At 35.5% G+C, this 18,272-nt stretch overlaps 1 protein-coding gene across 2 annotated transcripts; it reads left to right on the forward strand.

Annotated features, from left to right (window-relative positions):
• The first annotated feature begins 1,348 nt into the window (after window positions 1-1,348).
• LOC147563111 (inositol hexakisphosphate and diphosphoinositol-pentakisphosphate kinase VIP2-like) lies at window positions 1,349-16,079 on the forward strand. 2 transcript variants are annotated; one of them, XM_086634955.1, is made up of 31 exons: window positions 1,349-1,599; window positions 1,701-1,866; window positions 1,977-2,036; window positions 2,965-3,011; window positions 3,577-3,660; window positions 4,336-4,399; window positions 4,509-4,662; window positions 5,168-5,238; window positions 5,628-5,732; window positions 6,208-6,300; window positions 6,979-7,053; window positions 7,927-8,012; window positions 8,141-8,347; window positions 8,435-8,534; window positions 8,639-8,709; window positions 9,718-9,799; window positions 10,198-10,356; window positions 11,392-11,434; window positions 12,005-12,087; window positions 12,226-12,288; window positions 12,374-12,448; window positions 12,722-12,859; window positions 13,395-13,636; window positions 13,793-13,837; window positions 13,978-14,044; window positions 14,221-14,292; window positions 14,380-14,618; window positions 14,740-14,797; window positions 14,901-15,068; window positions 15,201-15,275; window positions 15,657-16,079. In XM_086634955.1, the coding sequence occupies exons 2-31, from the start codon at window positions 1,795-1,797 to the stop codon at window positions 15,915-15,917; spliced, it is 3,159 nt and encodes a 1,052-aa protein (XP_086491081.1). In that variant the 5' UTR covers window positions 1,349-1,599; window positions 1,701-1,794; the 3' UTR covers window positions 15,918-16,079. The 2 variants fall into 2 exon arrangements, with proteins under 2 accessions (XP_086491081.1, XP_086491075.1); XM_086634949.1 differs by having other exon boundaries at window positions 1,411-1,599; window positions 1,701-1,884.
• Window positions 16,080-18,272: the final 2,193 nt, after the last annotated feature.

Below are 18,272 nucleotides of genomic sequence, written 5' to 3' on the forward strand. Positions count from 1 at the left end.
AAGGAAAAAGAGCTTAAGAGAGTGTTTAATCTTTTCTAGCCATTTTCAATAAAATATGATTACCATTGACTACTTAGTGCTCATGCTCTATAAATTCCCCTATATTAAATTATCCACTAATTAGAAAGGAATGCATGAGTTAATACTACTCTACTACTCTATTATAGTAATATAAATTAGACCTAGCTACTTGGACCTCATTAATTTTTACTTTTCAAGAAACCTTTCGCCCTAAGTTAGCATTATAGCAATGGAAATGCTTTTATATAGACGGAATTTTAGGACCTTTTTTATTTCTCATATTTTATCTGGCTAGTTTGTCTGAGATAAGTATGGAGTATGGTTCATCATGAATAAAATATATTTGTTGCTTAATTTGATCGGACGAGAAAGACCTGTTTTTCATGTGTATAGAGTTTAATATTTTCTTCATATGTATTTCGTACAATGTGTGCCACCGTGTTATGTGACACCGTGGTAAATGAATGACATCATCGCCTCGGGTGGTCAAAGAATGAAGTATCAATTTTTTGTTAATTACGAGACTGTAGAGCGTCAGAACTCGTTGTCAACTAAAAGTGCCAAATAGTTTCTTTTACCGCCCGGAAAAAGTTGGTTATATTAGTTACTTCCTGGAAATACTTAGTACCATAGAGTATACTGATCAAGCTATGTTTTGATCAAAATTAGAATAAATGCAGAGAGACAATGAGTTTCGAAATGAATTCATTGACGACAAGACGAACTAGCTAACTAACACGTGGTCTGTTCATTGCTTCTGAACTTTTATTTTAAAAGTAGGTCACATCGATCGTCATGGTAACATAGTTTGAACCAAAAAAATACAAAAAGATTAAATCAAAGAACTCGAAACTTGTAACTTTGTCTTGCTAACCGAAGGTAACATTCACAATACAAACATAGGAACAACTCAAACATAAATAGGGCAAGTCAAATTGTAACGATTGAAATTGCAGTAGAGATCGAATAAGATTAATTCAAAAGATTGATGTTCGACATAAGTATGGGTTGAATCAGATCAAGATCTCGTACCTTGAGATTGAATATGGTAGATAATATATATTTTTGGAGTGGATGTGAACTGGCCAAGTAATTGTTAGACTGAAAATGTTATTTTGTTGAAAATAAAATCGACCACAACCCGAAATTTGACGTGTCCCACACCCATCTATGAGGACACTTTCCTCTCACATAGTTCTCACCTATGGAAACCGGCGCATCACATTTGTGGTGGTAATGGGCCCCCATTTTCGAAGCCTAATGACATTTCACTTATCTCAACAAAAGAAAAATGAAATTTCACTTGTGAGAATAAAGTAGATTGAAAGATAGCCTTTCCAGATCAGCAAGAGGTCCATGTGTATATTCAGATTTGGGTGGGATATTCATGTGGACTGAAAAGCTATACAAATTGTATATTCTGGCGGCTTCTGAACCGCGTCTATAGGGGGCTAACAGAACTCTATTTGCTTTCTTCCGTGACACAAAAAGGCAGACTCCTCTCTCTCTCTCTCTCTACTTTCTCCCTCTTCACTTTCTCTCCAAATCTCCAGTGATCCAACCTCACAGAAGAATCATGTACTAAAAATTAACTCACCTATCATCTTCATTAATGGCGTCTTTCTCTCTCTCTCTAACTATTTACTTTGTTGTTAATGTTGTTTTGTTGATGCGAGTAGACTCAGCAAAGGAGGAGGTGAAGAAGGTTTGAGGAAGAGTGATTGTTTTGATTGCTGATTTGAGTTTTATTAGTGAAGAAAGAAAGAAAGAAAGATGGATTCAGATGAGGAAAAGCGAAATGACTACAGGAAGATTAAGATTGGTGTCTGCGTTATGGAAAAGAAGGTGAAATGCGGATTTGAGGTTCTTTTTCTGTTTTACTTGTTTTCTTCTCCCTATCTCATTCTACACACACTATCTCTGTATTCATTATGTAATCGATTGAATCATTTCAGGCATTTTCATCTCCAATGGCGCAGATCCTGGATAGGCTTCAAGCTTTCGGTGAATTTGAGGTATTAATTTGTTCTTCAATTAATGATGAATTAACTTCTGATTTTATCTGAGTAAAAAACAAAATAATGATGCAGTTTTTAAAGCTTGTTTTTTTGTTGTTAATAAGCACTTTACACTGTTTCGTACATCCTGATTGGTGATCATGAATATGCATGTGGCAATCTAAAGAACTGAGAATCTCCCTAGTATACTGGCTTGTTTAGTGCGAAAATTCAGAATTCAATAGTTGTATCCACTTGTAGCTTTGTCATTTCTCCCCTTGTGAGTTGTGTCAATCATAATCAGCTTTTATATAACCCTGTATACATATTTTCCGGTTGTTGTCTAACACTCTCCTTTTGGTTTTGTTCTATTTTATACTTTGTTTTTCGAAACGGGGAATTAATATATTATTCAAAAAAATGAGAATATGCAAAAGGAGGATTGCTGGGAACATAACCTCCCAGCTAAAAACGAAATCTACAAAAGACATATTCCCCGCCCACGTCTTACCCCTACTCTAAATGGAGAAGATGGCAGTAGAGTGATCTATCGGAAATTGCCTCACACTCTTTGGTGTCTTGATCTTCGTGACTTCGTCCATTGAGAGAAGCTCAAGGATACTGCCTGACAGTTAGCAACGGAGTCGAGGTCGCATTTAACATAAGTGCATCAGTTAGCAAAAGTGAAACCTCTTTTAGTCAGTAAATAGATAGTGGCGATCCTCTATTGATAGCTGCCACCCAAACCATGAAATTTGTCCCAGGTGGTGTTCTCTCCAACTAAACTTCTATGGCATGATTTCACCGAGAAATGCGCATCTTGGGAAGGGTCCATGAGCAACTGCCATGGAAATTAACTGGTGAAACACCATCAAGGATTCCTAAGAAGGAAGTTACAATATCACGTTCCAATTCATTGTTTAATACTTCGTTTTCAATGATACAGATCTTATATTTCGGAGATAAGGTTATTCTCGAGGATCCAGTGGAAAGGTACACAATCTACTTTCATATTTGTTATTGTAGACTAGAATCAAATCCATTTGACGTGTAGGGGAAACTTGTTTCTTATTTGATTTTTATATGATTCTCTTGGAATGAAAAGTCGTAAACGGTTAATAGTTTCTCTATGAAATGTGCTACACACACACTTCTCGATTAGGCTTCTCTGATAGCTCCTCATTACATGAGTAATATAGATTGATATTTCTAATCACATTCGGAGTACTTAAGTTATTCTGGGTATTTTAATTAGTGATAGATTTTTCATTTCAATATTGTACCGCATTATCTACTTACTAATTATTTATCAATGCATTGCCTCTCTAAGTGGGGTGAGTCAGACTGTCATGCATAATTAGTGATGACTTGAATGATTCACTTATAAGGTATCAGCAGAGTTGTAGTGATGTTAAATTTTGGTTAATAGCGTATAATGTTGCGTGATAGGTTATATTCGTATTATTAGTTAATTATTCTATTCTAGAGGCATACTTTGCCATGAGTTGGTTATTTCTACGTGGCTAATCATTACCAAATAATCTGCTTCTCATTGCAGTTGGCCTAAATGTGATTGCTTAATTGCTTTCCATTCATCAGGTTACCCTCTTGAGAAGGCTGAGGCTTATGCTGCTTTACGGAAGTAAGTTTAACTTGTCGGATGTTATTTGCTTTGTTTAAAATATATGAACAGATTCTGCTTATCGTTAGTCGTTACAACCTGTTTATAAATATTGCCGTATTGTCTACTTAACAGATTTGTAATCACTTCGATGGCATCTTCTAGTATACTCTGTTAATGGTTCAGAATCCAATAACATGGGGAAGCCAATTATTAGAGTTGGACTGTTGGAACAAGAAGAAGTAGGAGTTCGGATGAAATTAATTATTGAAGCACAGACATAGACTGTGATAGGTAGGATCCCCAAAATGGGACTTTGGTCGAGTCCTTCCTTTGACGAACATTAGTATTAAAATAGTGTTAACTAAAGGATCAAACTAGTTGGCGGTTTCGTGGAGTCTGACTCTGCCCCATTGAGGGTGAGAAGTTGAACTTCTCGACAAAGACACTTAATAACTAAAAATAACTAAAAGGTCACGGTTCATACCCTTGAGAACTTCAGATTGTTACAATCTGAGACCTGCGAGGATAATAATATGCGTGACTTGCTTTGGTCCTCAACTTGTAGACATAATTCCTCACTGTAAATATATATCTTTTAAAAATTAGAATTAGGTGTCAGGTTCTAGTAATTTTTATAATGACTTAGAATGAGTTATGCAAATGCATGACAGTGCTGTCTGTTCTATTTTGTAGGCCGTTTCTCGTAAATGAGTTGAAACAGCAACACCTTCTTCACGATAGAAGGAAAGTATATGAGGTAGGAACTAGAGACGCTAATTTTAGTTTTATAACCAGTATTACTTTTTCTAGCCAGTCCGCGTCTTTCTGGAGTCTGGATACTAACTTGTCTCCTTCTCTGAATCAAGTGTCTTGAAATGTTTGGCATTCCCGTTCCAAGATATGCTCTTGTAAATAGAGAATATGAAAATCAAGAGCTGGATTATTTTGTTGAGCAAGACGACTATGTTGAGGTGCACGGCGAGCGCTTCTGGAAGCCCTTTGTTGAAAAGCCTATTCATGGTGAGTTATATCTTACCTTTTGAAAAAGGATAAATCATCATTCTCAAGATATTCTCTCTTTAGTCATCCATTAGTGAATGAGATCCGCCAACTTTTGTTTTTATGCTAGATGAATTAAACAGTAATGGACATAGTACTTCGAAGTTCAAACTTGCAACTCTATTTTTATTGTGTTATAGTGCCAATCACAAACTGTATTCCTTCAAGTATTATTGGCCAAAATGGGGATTACTTATGATGTAATACTGGTTTGCGCTCTATTTTTCCAATTAGTGACTAAAGAAGATCATCAAGCTTGTCTTTTTACTACAGCACTGTCATGAATTTTACTGAGTACCTTACACATATGCTTTAGTATAAGCTAAAGTTGAGGGTTGTAATCAATTACCGGCCTGTACTAGTAATTGCAAATCCCATAGGCGACCACTCATAAAGTACTGGCTAGGTTCTTTCACTGGCAACACTTTTTTAGCATTTAGAGCTCACAACTTGTGCTGTTTTGAAGGGGACAATCACAGTATTATGATATACTATCCCAGTTCTGCAGGCGGCGGCATGAAGGAATTATTTCGGAAGGTAATAACAATTTACTTCATGTCATTTGGATTAAGTTGTCACATAATTTGTTAAGTGCCACTTTTGTTCTTGGCACTGTCTTTGGCATCCATTTGGGGTAGTAAACTCTTAGTGTGAAGTTTGATGCCTTCGAAAAATGAGTAAGAGGATGTAGAGTCGTAGTTATTTTAGGTATACCTCTCAAATCTCGTGAAAAAACTTGAGCAAAAAATAAAAACTTAATTAGGATGCTTTAGTTAGAACACTGTAATGGGTAGGTAAAATGGTTACCATTCATTTTTCGCTAAAACATTGCCATACTATATAATATATATGATTCCGCGGACAAGGATCTGCATTATTTTCTCTTGATCTGAAACACATAAACTTTCTTCCTTATGTAACTGCAGGTCGGTAATCGATCAAGTGAGTTTCATCCAGAGGTTAGAAAAGTGAGACGTGATGGCTCTTATATATACGAGGAATTCATGCCTACAGGAGGAACAGATGTGAAGGTTATCTAAATCCTTATGACTCTGCTGTTCTCTTGCTTGCTTTCTTTTCGTCTTGGTGTTTCAAGAAACATGCCCGTATTTTCTTGATCCAAAACATATACTAGAATGTTGATTTTCTTTCCATGTGGCATTATCAAAGTTCATTCTGGATTGGTCATCTTTCTGTAACTCCACCCTGTGCACCATGCTACTGTTTCTGCGTTGCTTGTTACTGCATGACAAGCTTAACTTTTTTTGTTTCCATAATAATATTAACAGTGATGGCCTCTTTTCATGACATTCCAGGTATATACTGTTGGCCCTGAATATGCACATGCTGAGGCGAGGAAGTCTCCCGTTGTGGATGGCGTTGTTATGAGGAATCCTGATGGACCATGCTACTGTTTCTGCGTTGCTTGTTACTGCATGACAAGCTTAACTTTTTTTGTTTCCATAATAATATTAACAGTGATGGCCTCTTTTCATGACATTCCAGGTATATACTGTTGGCCCTGAATATGCACATGCTGAGGCGAGGAAGTCTCCCGTTGTGGATGGCGTTGTTATGAGGAATCCTGATGGAAAAGAAGTAATCTACTTACCATTAAGCATGTCTATCCAATAAAAATCAGGACGATGTTCATAAATAAATTATTTGTACTTCCTTTTTCATCTTTTAATTTAAATTATTGTGTTAAATGGTGGTGCATGAACTGCACAGTTTTACGTAATGCAGTACTTTGTCAAATTAGTTTGGCCCAATTTTCACATGCATATCAGTGCTTTCCGCACTGCCGCTTGGTTGAAACTTGAAAGTGTTGTTAAAGAAAACAAATTAAGATACATGAGCATTGTGTTTGTTCTGTTTTTTTTTGTTCGAGTGACTGGAATTAATGAACTAAATTTTGTACAACTGCCCAAGCAACTTGTTGTGCATGCTTAAGTAGGCTCGTGAAAGGCATTTTAAATTTTGGGATAGGGAAGTAAAATGTGATGTAGAAGTACAAGTTGCCTACTCATTGTACTTAAAATAAATGGATTTTCTTCATATTCACTGTGATTATATAAGATTGCAGGTATATTATTCGAGCATTTTATCGTATATTGCGTCGTTTGACTATTGACAACTTCAATTCTAGCAAGTAGTAAAATATTTATGCTTTAAAGTTTGATCATGTAATATGGCCTTGCCATCCCAGCTTGTCCTTGTTTAAATAGAAGTACGTGTTATAAATGCTAAATGCTAATCTTGGTAAAATTTCTTCAGGTGAGATATCCTGTTCTATTGACTCCTGGTGAGAAGCAAATGGCAAGAGAGGTTTGCTTAGCATTTAGGCAAGGGGTAAAGTTCTCCAATTGCTCTAATAACAAAATGTTGTTTCCCGTCCATTTCATAATAATAGTCAATATGCGTGTTATAGTTAGTATTCTTTTCAAATTTCATATGTTAATGTAGTATGCTAGAATATACCATTGAAAATTTTGTGTACTATATGCTGCATTACTTGTTCTAACTTCTAAGTAGTCGAGATACGTAATAAACTTGTACTGCGTTGTGATGCGAGCTAGAAGTTAATTTGGATAGGTATGGAGAAGTTTAAGAGGTTCCTGGAAATTTTGGTAATTGTGGAAGTTATAGATTATAGTTTCATGTTGTTACAGAAAACAATCAAGGGATGGCATTAAAAGCTACTTAGTTCTCTTGAATGTTGACTCCAGATGCAAAAAATATAGTTTCCCCTGTAAAGGTCCGTCAAAAAGGAAAGAAAACAACCATACTTAGAACATGTCATCCTGGGGAACAAAAGCCGAAACCACTCTCATCTCTGTATGCTGATTCCGTTCCAATACTTAAATATGGTCAATGTTGGTTTATTCCAAGTTCCATGTGAGCTTTTCTCCTACAGAAACCATGGAGTTGAGAAGTGAGTTCCGTACCAGTGGAATCCCAGGGTTCACAAAGTGCTGTATACGGATGCTAGAACTCGTAAATGCTATTTTGTTGTGCCAAGTTAGACCAGATGCATTAGCTGATGTTTATTCATATTTATCTTCAAAATTCAATGATCACTTACGCTTTTAGCTCTGAGAGTTTATCCTGACAACACCCAAAAGTAACCTCTTGCTGTTTTATTTAATATCAAACTCTTGATTCATGAAATGTAAGTTCGTTAGAATTATGTGGTAAATCAATATATTAAAATGTTATTTACAGGTTTGTGGATTTGATCTCTTACGTTGCGAGGGACGATCATATGTATGTGATGTGAATGGATGGAGTTTCGTGAAGAATTCCCACAAGTAATGCTAGTCTCTCATCATGACGTTTTTATGTATTTCTGAAATGACCCCATGGACGTCACACTTCTAGGTGGCGTTTTGTTCTGCTATGCTCCACTTATCCTTTCTGTCATCTTTTCCGAGCACAGGTATTACGACGACGCTGCTTGTGTGTTGAGAAAAATGTTCTTAGATGCCAAGGCCCCTCATCTTTCTTCAACAATTCCTCCGACACTTCCGTGGAAGGTCAATGAACCAGTTCAACCATCCGAGGGGCTTACGCGCCAAGGGAGTGGTATTATTGGCACATTCGGACAGTCAGAGGAGCTAAGATGTGTAATTGCTATTATACGCCAGTAAGGTTTATTAACTCATTTATTTGTTGTCACGTGGCTTCTGTCTTATCATCAGTTCATCACTAACTGCCCTTATTACAATTCAAGTGGGGATCGAACTCCAAAGCAGAAGGTGAAGTTGAAGGTTACTGAGCAAAATCTGTTAGATTTGATGTTAAAATACAACGGTGGGAAGCCTAGGTCCGAGGTGCTCATATTTTTTTCGTCAATAGTGTTTCTTCCTTTCAGTTTCACAAACTTTTAATAAGATCTTAGTAGTTTAATGTGTCACATTTGTTTTTCCGTTTTCAGACGAAACTAAAGAGTGCTGTTCAGTTGCAAGACTTGTTGGATGCTACTCGGATGCTTGTGCCCCGAACCAGGCAGGATATCCAGACATAATATCTTATGACATTACTTTTCTGTTCTGTTGTATGATGTCATCTCTTTTGAATTTTTTTAATGTGTCAACTTAGCCGTTAGAGAATGGCTATAAGATCAGCTTTGGGGAGCTTTTGTTCTCCCCCATTTTCTGGCACAGACTGGAGGATTTTAGCATCAAATAACAGTAGTTTGGCTGTAGATAAAGTTGAATGTCAGAAACTTAAAAAATGCATTAATATGACATGGCGTAACGATGATTGTGATAAGCTAAAGTTATTGGTCGACCTGGATCTTGCTCTTTGAATCTTGGTGACCGTATTTGATTTCGAGTTTTTATTAGTGTCACCATGGGTTCAAATTGTCATTTACTAATGCAACTTTAGCTTCACGGACGTGCCTGATACTATATTGAATGTTTGATCATGATTCTCCCTTCTACTACAGTCCCACTCGAGTACTTGCATTTTCCAACATCATCTATCTATATACCAATTGACATTAGCTTTGCCCCATATCTTCAACATCAATATTTTTTATGATTTACTATAGTAATCAATAATGTACCTTTAGAAAGTGTAGCATCTCTGTTATGGTTGTGTCCCGTATCTTCACAAAGTTGTTTCAAATATAAGAGGTGGCTCATGAATCCAGTCCTGTTATGAGTTGGAGCATCTCTTATCAAAACATACGTATCTAGTTGAATAAATGAATGAAGCACCAAATTCCACGTAAATCCTTTCTAGTTACTTTACAAACTAGGTGCATGTGATTTTGTTAATCTCCTCCATGACTCGTAAGCTGCATTCCTGCTAGCTTGAGTTGGTCACAAAATAATAACGTTGATCAGTCTATGAGCTTTTCTGCATTTCTTATTTCTTGAATCAGTTGACATTTTCCTTAGTGGTTCTTCTAAGTACTTCACTGCTTGTTGATATATATTCATACTTATATTTATTTTGTGATAACGAGTTTTATTGCTTAGACTAACTCAACTGGGAGTCACTCAGGTCTGGTCGTGAAAGTGACAGTGATGCTGAGGACCTTGAGCATTCTGAAAAGCTTCGCCAAGTTAAAGCTGTGCTTGAAGAGGTTTTTATCTACCATTTTTCAGATCTCTATCTTTTTTATATGCGAGGGGTGATGTACTACAGTAGGACTAACTATTGGTAACTTCTAGTAACTATGGCAGGAGAGAAGATGAGTCATCATCATATGCTTCTGTGTAAACCAAATATGAATTAATGACCTTGATGTGTGACCGAATTCCTGGTTCACTAGTTTTACTAGTGTTAAATCACTTTAATCATTTATTCTCTCCAAAATAAGATGCAATGTTTCTGTTCGTTCCCAGTTGGTCCGTGTCTGTTTGGCGTGTCCCTGACACTTATTCACCATCATTGAGAGAATATTTGTTGTTTCGAGTAGTATGATGTAACTTTGACTGCATTTTTGTAATACTTCATTCGCTCTAAATCTTCTGTATCCAGGGTGGACATTTTTCTGGTATCTACAGAAAAGTGCAATTAAAACCGTCAAAGTGGGTTAAGGTTTCAAAAGCCGAAGGTGAAGGTGAAGAAGAACGTCCAGTCGAAGCTCTGATGGTTCTTAAGTATGGAGGGGTTCTTACACATGCTGGAAGGAAACAGGTAAACCTTTGCTTGTTCTCTGAATTATTTAATGGAAGGCACATACTTATTCGTGGCTATGGTAGCTGGTTAGAATCTTTTTCATTTTACTTTAGACAAGTGGACCATATCTGAAAACGAAGGAGCTTTCTTTTCTAACTATGATTCATTTATTATATGACCTCAAGCAAGGAATGAAACTTCCCGAAATTTCACCGAAATTTCGCGAAACGTTTCCTAAAATGAGATTAGGTGCACGAAATAACACTTACAACTATTTCCTGCATAGTTTCCACTGACATGATCGAAATTTCCACCGAAGTTGTGGGAAATAACGAAATTTCTACCGACATGATGGAAATTTCGACCGACATAGTAGAAGTCTAGCAAAAAAACCAGAGAAACTAATACTAGAAAAATATCCATTTCTTCGTCTTTTTCATCTTCATTTCGCTTAGATCTTTCTTGATTTTTATGTTATGTTTTCCATGGTTTTTAAATCTGTTTGAATGATTTACGACTTGACTTAACTGCCTAAAATTGATTTTATCTTAGTAACACCTGTAATATAACTGTGTAATTGACGATACCTTCTCAAACTAACATAGTTTGTTAATTATTATTAGTAAGAATGTTATCTTTTGGGTGTTATAGCCAAAAAATTATTCAATTTACCCCCGGAAGTAACTGTGTAATTGTTAATACTCCCTCAAACTAATAGATAATGTTAAACATCATTTTTATGCTTCATTATGGTTTAATAATCTTGTTATACATAATTGCATCATATTTCTATCATTTCTGTAGATTTGTAAGATTTCCACACTGACCGAAACATTTCTACGAAACGTTTCCACTTTTGGACCGACCGAAATTTCCACCGAAATCGAAATTTCATTCCTTGACCTCAAGTAATCGCTGAGATTTGCACGAAAACATCCACCTTGAATTTTAGAGAGAGGGGTCTAAAACAATTTTATTCTTACCAGTACTGATTTCTAACTGTAATAGTAAGCCTAGTTCTTTCTATATTTTGATATCTTTTGTGTTTTCCAGGCTGAAGAATTGGGTAGATACTTCAGAAACAATATGTATCCAGGTTATTTCTACTAATCTTCCCTGACACGTTTTGCGCACGTTCCTATTTGTGTGTCTTAGTTCTGTATACTATTTTTGGGTTCATCTTAGAGTAGGACCTGATCATCAGACTGAGGCTTAGTATCACTACGTCGCCCTATTACTGCATTAACCTCAATGTGCAGGTGACCAAAAAAAAGAAGTGCAGACCTATGAAACTTTTAGTTGTCATGGTGGACACTTGGCAGCTCGATAAAATAAAATTGGAAGATTAACAACTATCTGAGTTCAGCTTATGTGCGAAAGCAGATAGTCATATGTATATATATACTCCCCTATTGGTTTATGTGGCTTCGGTCTTCTTTCTTTTCTTTTCCTTTTATGAAAACTTGTCGTTGCACTTGGTCCTGACTTTAGGCAGTCATCCTGTCCAACTCACTTGTTGGCATTTTATAGGAGGGAGCATATAAATAGTTCATGGAAATGCCCATGATCAGCTAGTTGCTCACTGAAAATTTTATGCCCATTAACTTATTGCATTTTCTCCTGTGATATTCTTTTAAGTTTTAATTGTATATTTTATCTTTTGCAGGAGAAGGCACTGGCTTGCTTCGTCTCCATAGTACATATCGTCATGATTTGAAAATATACAGCTCTGACGAGGGCCGTGTCCAGGTATTTCTTAACTGTTCAAACAAGTTCGAATTCACATCAACCAAGTAATTCTTTCACCCTGTTTATTCTTATCGATTGAAAAAAGAACTCCTGGTTGCCATTATACGATATTTATCTAGTTTGTCTTCACGCGGGCAGATGTCAGCTGCTGCATTTGCAAAAGGCCTTTTAGACCTGGAGGGGCAGTTAACACCAATTCTGGTTTGTAATCCTCTTTCCCTTTTTGAAGCGCTGCCTATTCCCTAATGCTATAGTCTTATGAAAGTACTGGGTTTTGTATTTGAAGGTTTCACTAGTTAGCAAGGACTCTTCCATGTTGGATGGACTAGAAAATGCCAGCATTGAGATGGAGCAAGCTAAGGTTTATTTCTTCATACTCCTCCGTATTCCTATAGTGAAGATGATTGTCTGCCTTCTTTAGGCTCTAAAAATTCAATCAAGTGGATAGCCTAATGAAGTATCTACTTTTTGCTTCTTTAGTAAATTAAACAGGACAACCAACGTATGTAACTTTGGTGCGAGTTATCTGAACGATTTGGATTGATGTTTTAGGTTTTGATGCAAACGTATACTTTCTTCAGCAATTGAGTATGCTCTAATATAATCCCACCTTGATCTAAATCTCATTTTCTAGGCAAGGTTAAATGAGATTATAACTTCTGGTGCAAAAACATCACAAGTCAATGGAACATGCAAAGGAAATTCGGAGTCTCCTTGGATGGTCGATGGAGCGGGGCTTCCGCCTAATGCTAGTCAACTTCTACCAAACCTGGTAATTTTATTATTCAAGTGACTTTATTTAATTTTATCTTTCCCCTCACCTATAATTTTATTTTTTACCTTAACCTATAAAAGTATAGGATGCAATGGTTTTAATCAGAAGTCAACATATTAATCTTTAGAGGAAAACAGTACAAGCATTATCCAGTTGAGTTGTGCTTCGTATTTTATTTTTTATATGGTGACTGGGTTCTAAACTCCATCGTATTTTTTTTTTTCTTGTTGTTCATTCTTCATTTTGTGCAAAATGTCATGGAAAGCTTGAATTGATTATTACTCTTATACTTTTGTTTCTCTATTTGCTTTCTTCCCATATTCCTCCCTTTGCCAGCCCCTTAGTTGTGTTTTTCTTCTTTCCTTCACTGCATTTATTTCTATGTTCCGAGTGATTTTATTCCTCTCCTTTCCCTACATTCAGATCCTATTTCCTGCTACTCCTTGTTTGAAGTTTTCCTGCATTTTTTAAAGCTTTAACAAGATACATTTTACGGGAAAGAATTTATTTGTTCACATTTGATTCTGGACAGGTCAAACTGACTAAGAAAGTCACGGCACGAGTAAAACTACTTGCAGAAGATGAAAATGAGGAGCTTGCAAAGACAAGCTCATATGAGGCACTTCCTATATATGACCAAGCAAAGGCCCTAGGGAAGACAAACATTGACGTTAGTCGTATTGCTGCAGGCTTGCCTTGTGGCAGTGAGGGTTTCCTTTTGATGTTTGCTCGCTGGAAAAAGCTTGAGAGAGACTTGTATAATGAACGCAAAGAGTAAGTTCTTATCATTGAAATAGTTTATCAAGTATGCCGCTTGCTTCTATTATCTTACCTTACCCTCTCTAAACTGTTTCAGAAATTTCTGTGTTTCTTTTTGTTGCAAAGAACGACTAACAAGCAACTTTCATGGGTTTGTGATGTTATTTGCAGTCGATTCGATATAACGCAAATCCCAGATGTTTACGATTCTTGCAAGTAAGACACTTGACTCGTATAATGTGGCGAAAAACTACGATTGGAAGTAGTTCTGCTCACGTGTTCACTTTACTTGATAATCTATTTGTTTTTCTCATTGATCATCAAACTCAGATTCTTTTGTTTTTCTTTTTCCGTAGATATGATCTATTGCACAATGCTCATCTTAATTTGGAAGGATTGGATGAACTCTTCAAAGTTGCTCAGGTTTAAAAGAAATTAACTTTCCCCACTGCTTTTTTGATAATTAGGTTAGACTGGAATAGTTTTGTTTTGTTTTGTTATATTCATGAATACTCTCAGGGATGAGTCAAATATTGCAAGCCTAGGTTGTTCGATAATTGTTAGAACTGGCCTGACTAGCTTTCATTTTATCGTTTCAGTTACTCGCAGATGGTGTTATACCAAATGAGTATGGAATAAATCCAAAGCAGAAGCTAAAAATTGGTTCAAAGGTTAGTAATCCAATATTAACATTTACATATCCTTTTCTTAAGTCACCAGATTAGTTACTCAAATTTTCTTGTATCTTCTTATATCAGATTGCTCGACGTTTATTGGGTAAAATTCTAATTGATCTAAGGAACACTCGTGAAGAAGCAATCAGTGTTGCTGAACTAAAAAGCAATCACGACCAAGATCCACCCTTCTCTAAGAAGGAAGATGTTGATTTCCTATCAAGGCCTAACAGAACTGACGATTCAAAGAGATCCACCAGTGAAATTTCACTTGACCAAGATGACGACGATGACAAAGAAACCCAATATCGTTTAGATCCAAAGTACCCATTCACATCTTTTGACTTTTACTTCACATTACAAATTTTATAATGTTTTTATTCAGATCTGACTCGTATTAATGGCTCACTCATGCTGATTAGCTTTCCCCCTTACTAATTTCAGGTATGCCAATGTCAGGACACCTGAACGGCATGTACGCACGCGCCTTTATTTCACCTCTGTAAGTAAAAAATTCTGTCCAACCTTTGGTCAAAAGTTTCTACCATTATTTCTGAAGTATATTCGGATCAAACTTTAAACATGAGATTTATTCTGAATGACAGGAGTCACATATACATTCCCTTATGAATGTACTTCGGTACTGTAACTTCGATGAATCTCTACAAGAGGAAGAGAGTCTTGTTTGTGGAAGTGCTTCGGACCGCTTATTTAAAACAAGAGAGCTTGACTACATGAGTTACATCGTCTTGAGAATGTTCGAGAATACAGAGGTAATATTTATGCTTCTGTGTTGAAGGCATCAACAAATTATCGATATTCCTTTGCATATAACTTTGTACTATACATAGGTCTAAAGACCTGATAACCAAGTTTGGTCTGACTTGAAATTCTTGATTTTACAGGTACCTCTAGAAGATCCAAAGCGATACCGTGTAGAGATGACATTTAGCCGTGGTGCAGATTTGAGTCCTCTTGAGGTATCTCTTTCCTCTGTATAGATTATGATCTATGTAATACGGATACTGGTACGGGGTTATGAACTTATGATACATTAAAGATCATATAAACTAATGTTCTTTATTCAGTTTTAGAAAATGGATCTGACTTGAGATCTGACTTCATTCGAGTCAGATTGAAGAATTTTTTTGGTCGAATATGTGAATCAGTCTGGTTTTGACTTCACTTGCATTAAGACATAGAATAAGTCTGAATTAGGGTCCAATTTTTGAATGACTATTGTGCCTCTTTCCAAAAACAAGTCATACTCAAATGATTCAGATTCAGCCTAGTCAGATTTTAGACAAAAATAGGCACCACCAAGACGGATTTACTTATCTTTTTGTTTTCTTACTTGGCAGAATAACGACGGTGAGGCGGCGTCACTCCACCAAGAGCACACATTACCAATAATGGGACCAGAGAGATTACAAGAAGTAGGATCATATCTAACATTAGAGAAGATGGAGAAGATGATACGACCATTTGCAATGCCGGCAGAAGATTTCCCACCTCCTTCAACTCCACAAGGCTTCTCAGGTTACTTTTCAAAGAGTGCAGTTCTCGAACGACTCGTTAATATGTGGCCTTTCAAACATGCGCATGCTAATGCCGGCAAGTAACTCAACTTTTTTTTTTCCTAATATTATTGATTACGTCGAGCCTTTTGTTGTAAAAGGTCTCACATTTATTTCAGTCGTGTACAGCACGTAATAATTTGGTTGTTTTAGGCTTTCGTTCTTTTGGTCGAAAATTTTAAACTGACCAGAAGGGTTGCTTCTCTCTATTCATTTAACTAGATAACTGATAGACATAATTAAGTCTTGGGCTTGGCCCTGGGGCCTGGACCTGGACTTGGGCCTGGGCTTGGGCTTGGGCCTATATTGTGGATGTGTGTTTTGGTTCAAGTTCAAGGTAAGAGTTGGTTGGAAGCAAAAATCAGATTCTAACAGATGAAAGAAGGTTAGGTGATCTCAATTTTTAGTTTGAAAGTTGATAACTACAAAGTTTTAGAAGGACAAAAATTAGGTTAAAAGATTTTCCACATACCAAACATAATTGTGTCTAATTCGTCTCTCTGTAGTTGGACTTTTGCCAAACACTCAACTACATCTGTCATTTTTATCCTTTTTTTTTTCTTTTTATAATCTCGAGTCCTTTTTATCCTTTTTTTTTTCTTTTTATAATCTTGAGCCCTTTTTAAGCAGTTCTCACACTTCACACTACTTTTATATATATATATATATTCCTTTTTTGTGTTTGTGAAAATTAGTAATCTCATAATATCAAAATAAGCAAAAAAATGTATCAATACCAATTGTAATGGAATTATCAAAAAAAAAAAAAAATAAGCAAAAAATGAAATCCAACTGTTGCTACAAATACCTATACGACTTGAGATTTCTATTAGACCCAAGAAATTCGGGGAGAGTTCACTGTAAAAGATAATATAGAAGTGTTTTCTTGTCGACGATATAGATTTATATTGTATTATTGTTAGAAACATGTTCAATCGAAAAAAAAAAAAAAAAAAAGTAAAAAAGTTGAATGAAAAGCTAAAAAGCATTGGATTAGTAATTTAGTAAAGTGACAAGGACAGTAATATTCTATCCTTCACATGATAATATTCTTATCAAGAGTATTTTGAGTCAGATATAAAAGTAAAAGTAGGTCCAAAAATCCACAAATAAGGTTGTGATATTAGTAGGTCTTTATTATTCAAAGAATTAAATTACAATTTTTCGATTGCAACCGAAGAAAAAAAAAATTACTTTTTTAGAGTAAAAAAAATATATGCACCTTATATCTATTATACTTACGTGTAATATATGTCATTACCTCCTCAAGTAATTTCTTCTAAAATTTTATTTTATATATCCATTAATAGATATTTTTGACGGGTATCATCAGTATTTTAATTTCAAAAGACAAAATAAAAACATTGTACTTCTCATTATGAATTGACAGATGATTTGTTGATCAAGTTTGTCTTGTTTAAAACATCAAAACAAACATACATTAGTTCAAAGTTTATATAAGGCAGGTAGACATGTTCCCCTGTTTTAAGCTTCATTAAAGCCCTAATCTAGTTATAATCACATGCTAAAAGGTGCATTAAAATTCAAATGTCGTGTACATATTGAGTTTGGTTGGGTTAAACTCCACAATCCACATTAGGATTTCGAAGGCTTTTAGCAACGCAAGGGAGCATCAGTTTCTTATTGTGGCGTCCCTTTAATTTTATCCCATTAGCTACGATGGTGAAGTTTAATGTAATATTTGTGGTTCTTTTAAAATGTTTTAATTTTTCTTTATAGATTTTGAGGTAATTTTGTAAATAAAGTTCGTCTAGCATGTTAATTTTTGAAATTTGAGATCCTATATTGCTCCAACAAAAAGGAAAAAAATGTAGGTCAATTCAGTTTTGACTTGTAATTATGTTCGGAAGTTCAACTTTTTTTTTTGCCAAAGTCTTGCAGTTTTATCCTTTACTAAATTTTTGTAATTATAAATGTCAAGAAAGTAGAATTGGCAAGATTGACAAAATTTATGACCAAATCGGCCTGTTTGTGGAGCTAGAAATGAAATTAACCCAAAAAAAAAATGTTATATTAAAGCATAGAAGAATTTTAAAGTGGGAGGATTTTTCCACCAAGTTGCCCCACATTTTAAATGGATTTCTAGCCTAATTTCACAAAAAAAAGAAATATCTCTTTTAATAGGATAACTCCTCCTTTTGTACAGACTTTTTTTAAAGGCAAAAAAATGGATTCCAAAAGCTGGTTTTCTTGTACAATCTTTTCCATAAACCAAAACTAAGCAGTTGGCAGTGACAAAGAAATCACCAAGATTTATTCTTCCCTTTTTTTTCTTGTTTATAAAGTACTTTTTTGTATTTAATAGGATAAAATATGAAAAAGTAATATCATTTTATAGGGGCATTATATATAATCCCAATCATAGGAGCTAATTTTAAG

Source organism: Eschscholzia californica, unplaced genomic scaffold, assembly GCF_041429995.1.
Source record: "Eschscholzia californica isolate CP2 unplaced genomic scaffold, dmEscCali1.0.p SCAF_1, whole genome shotgun sequence".
Taxonomy (NCBI): Eukaryota; Viridiplantae; Streptophyta; class Magnoliopsida; order Ranunculales; family Papaveraceae; genus Eschscholzia; species Eschscholzia californica.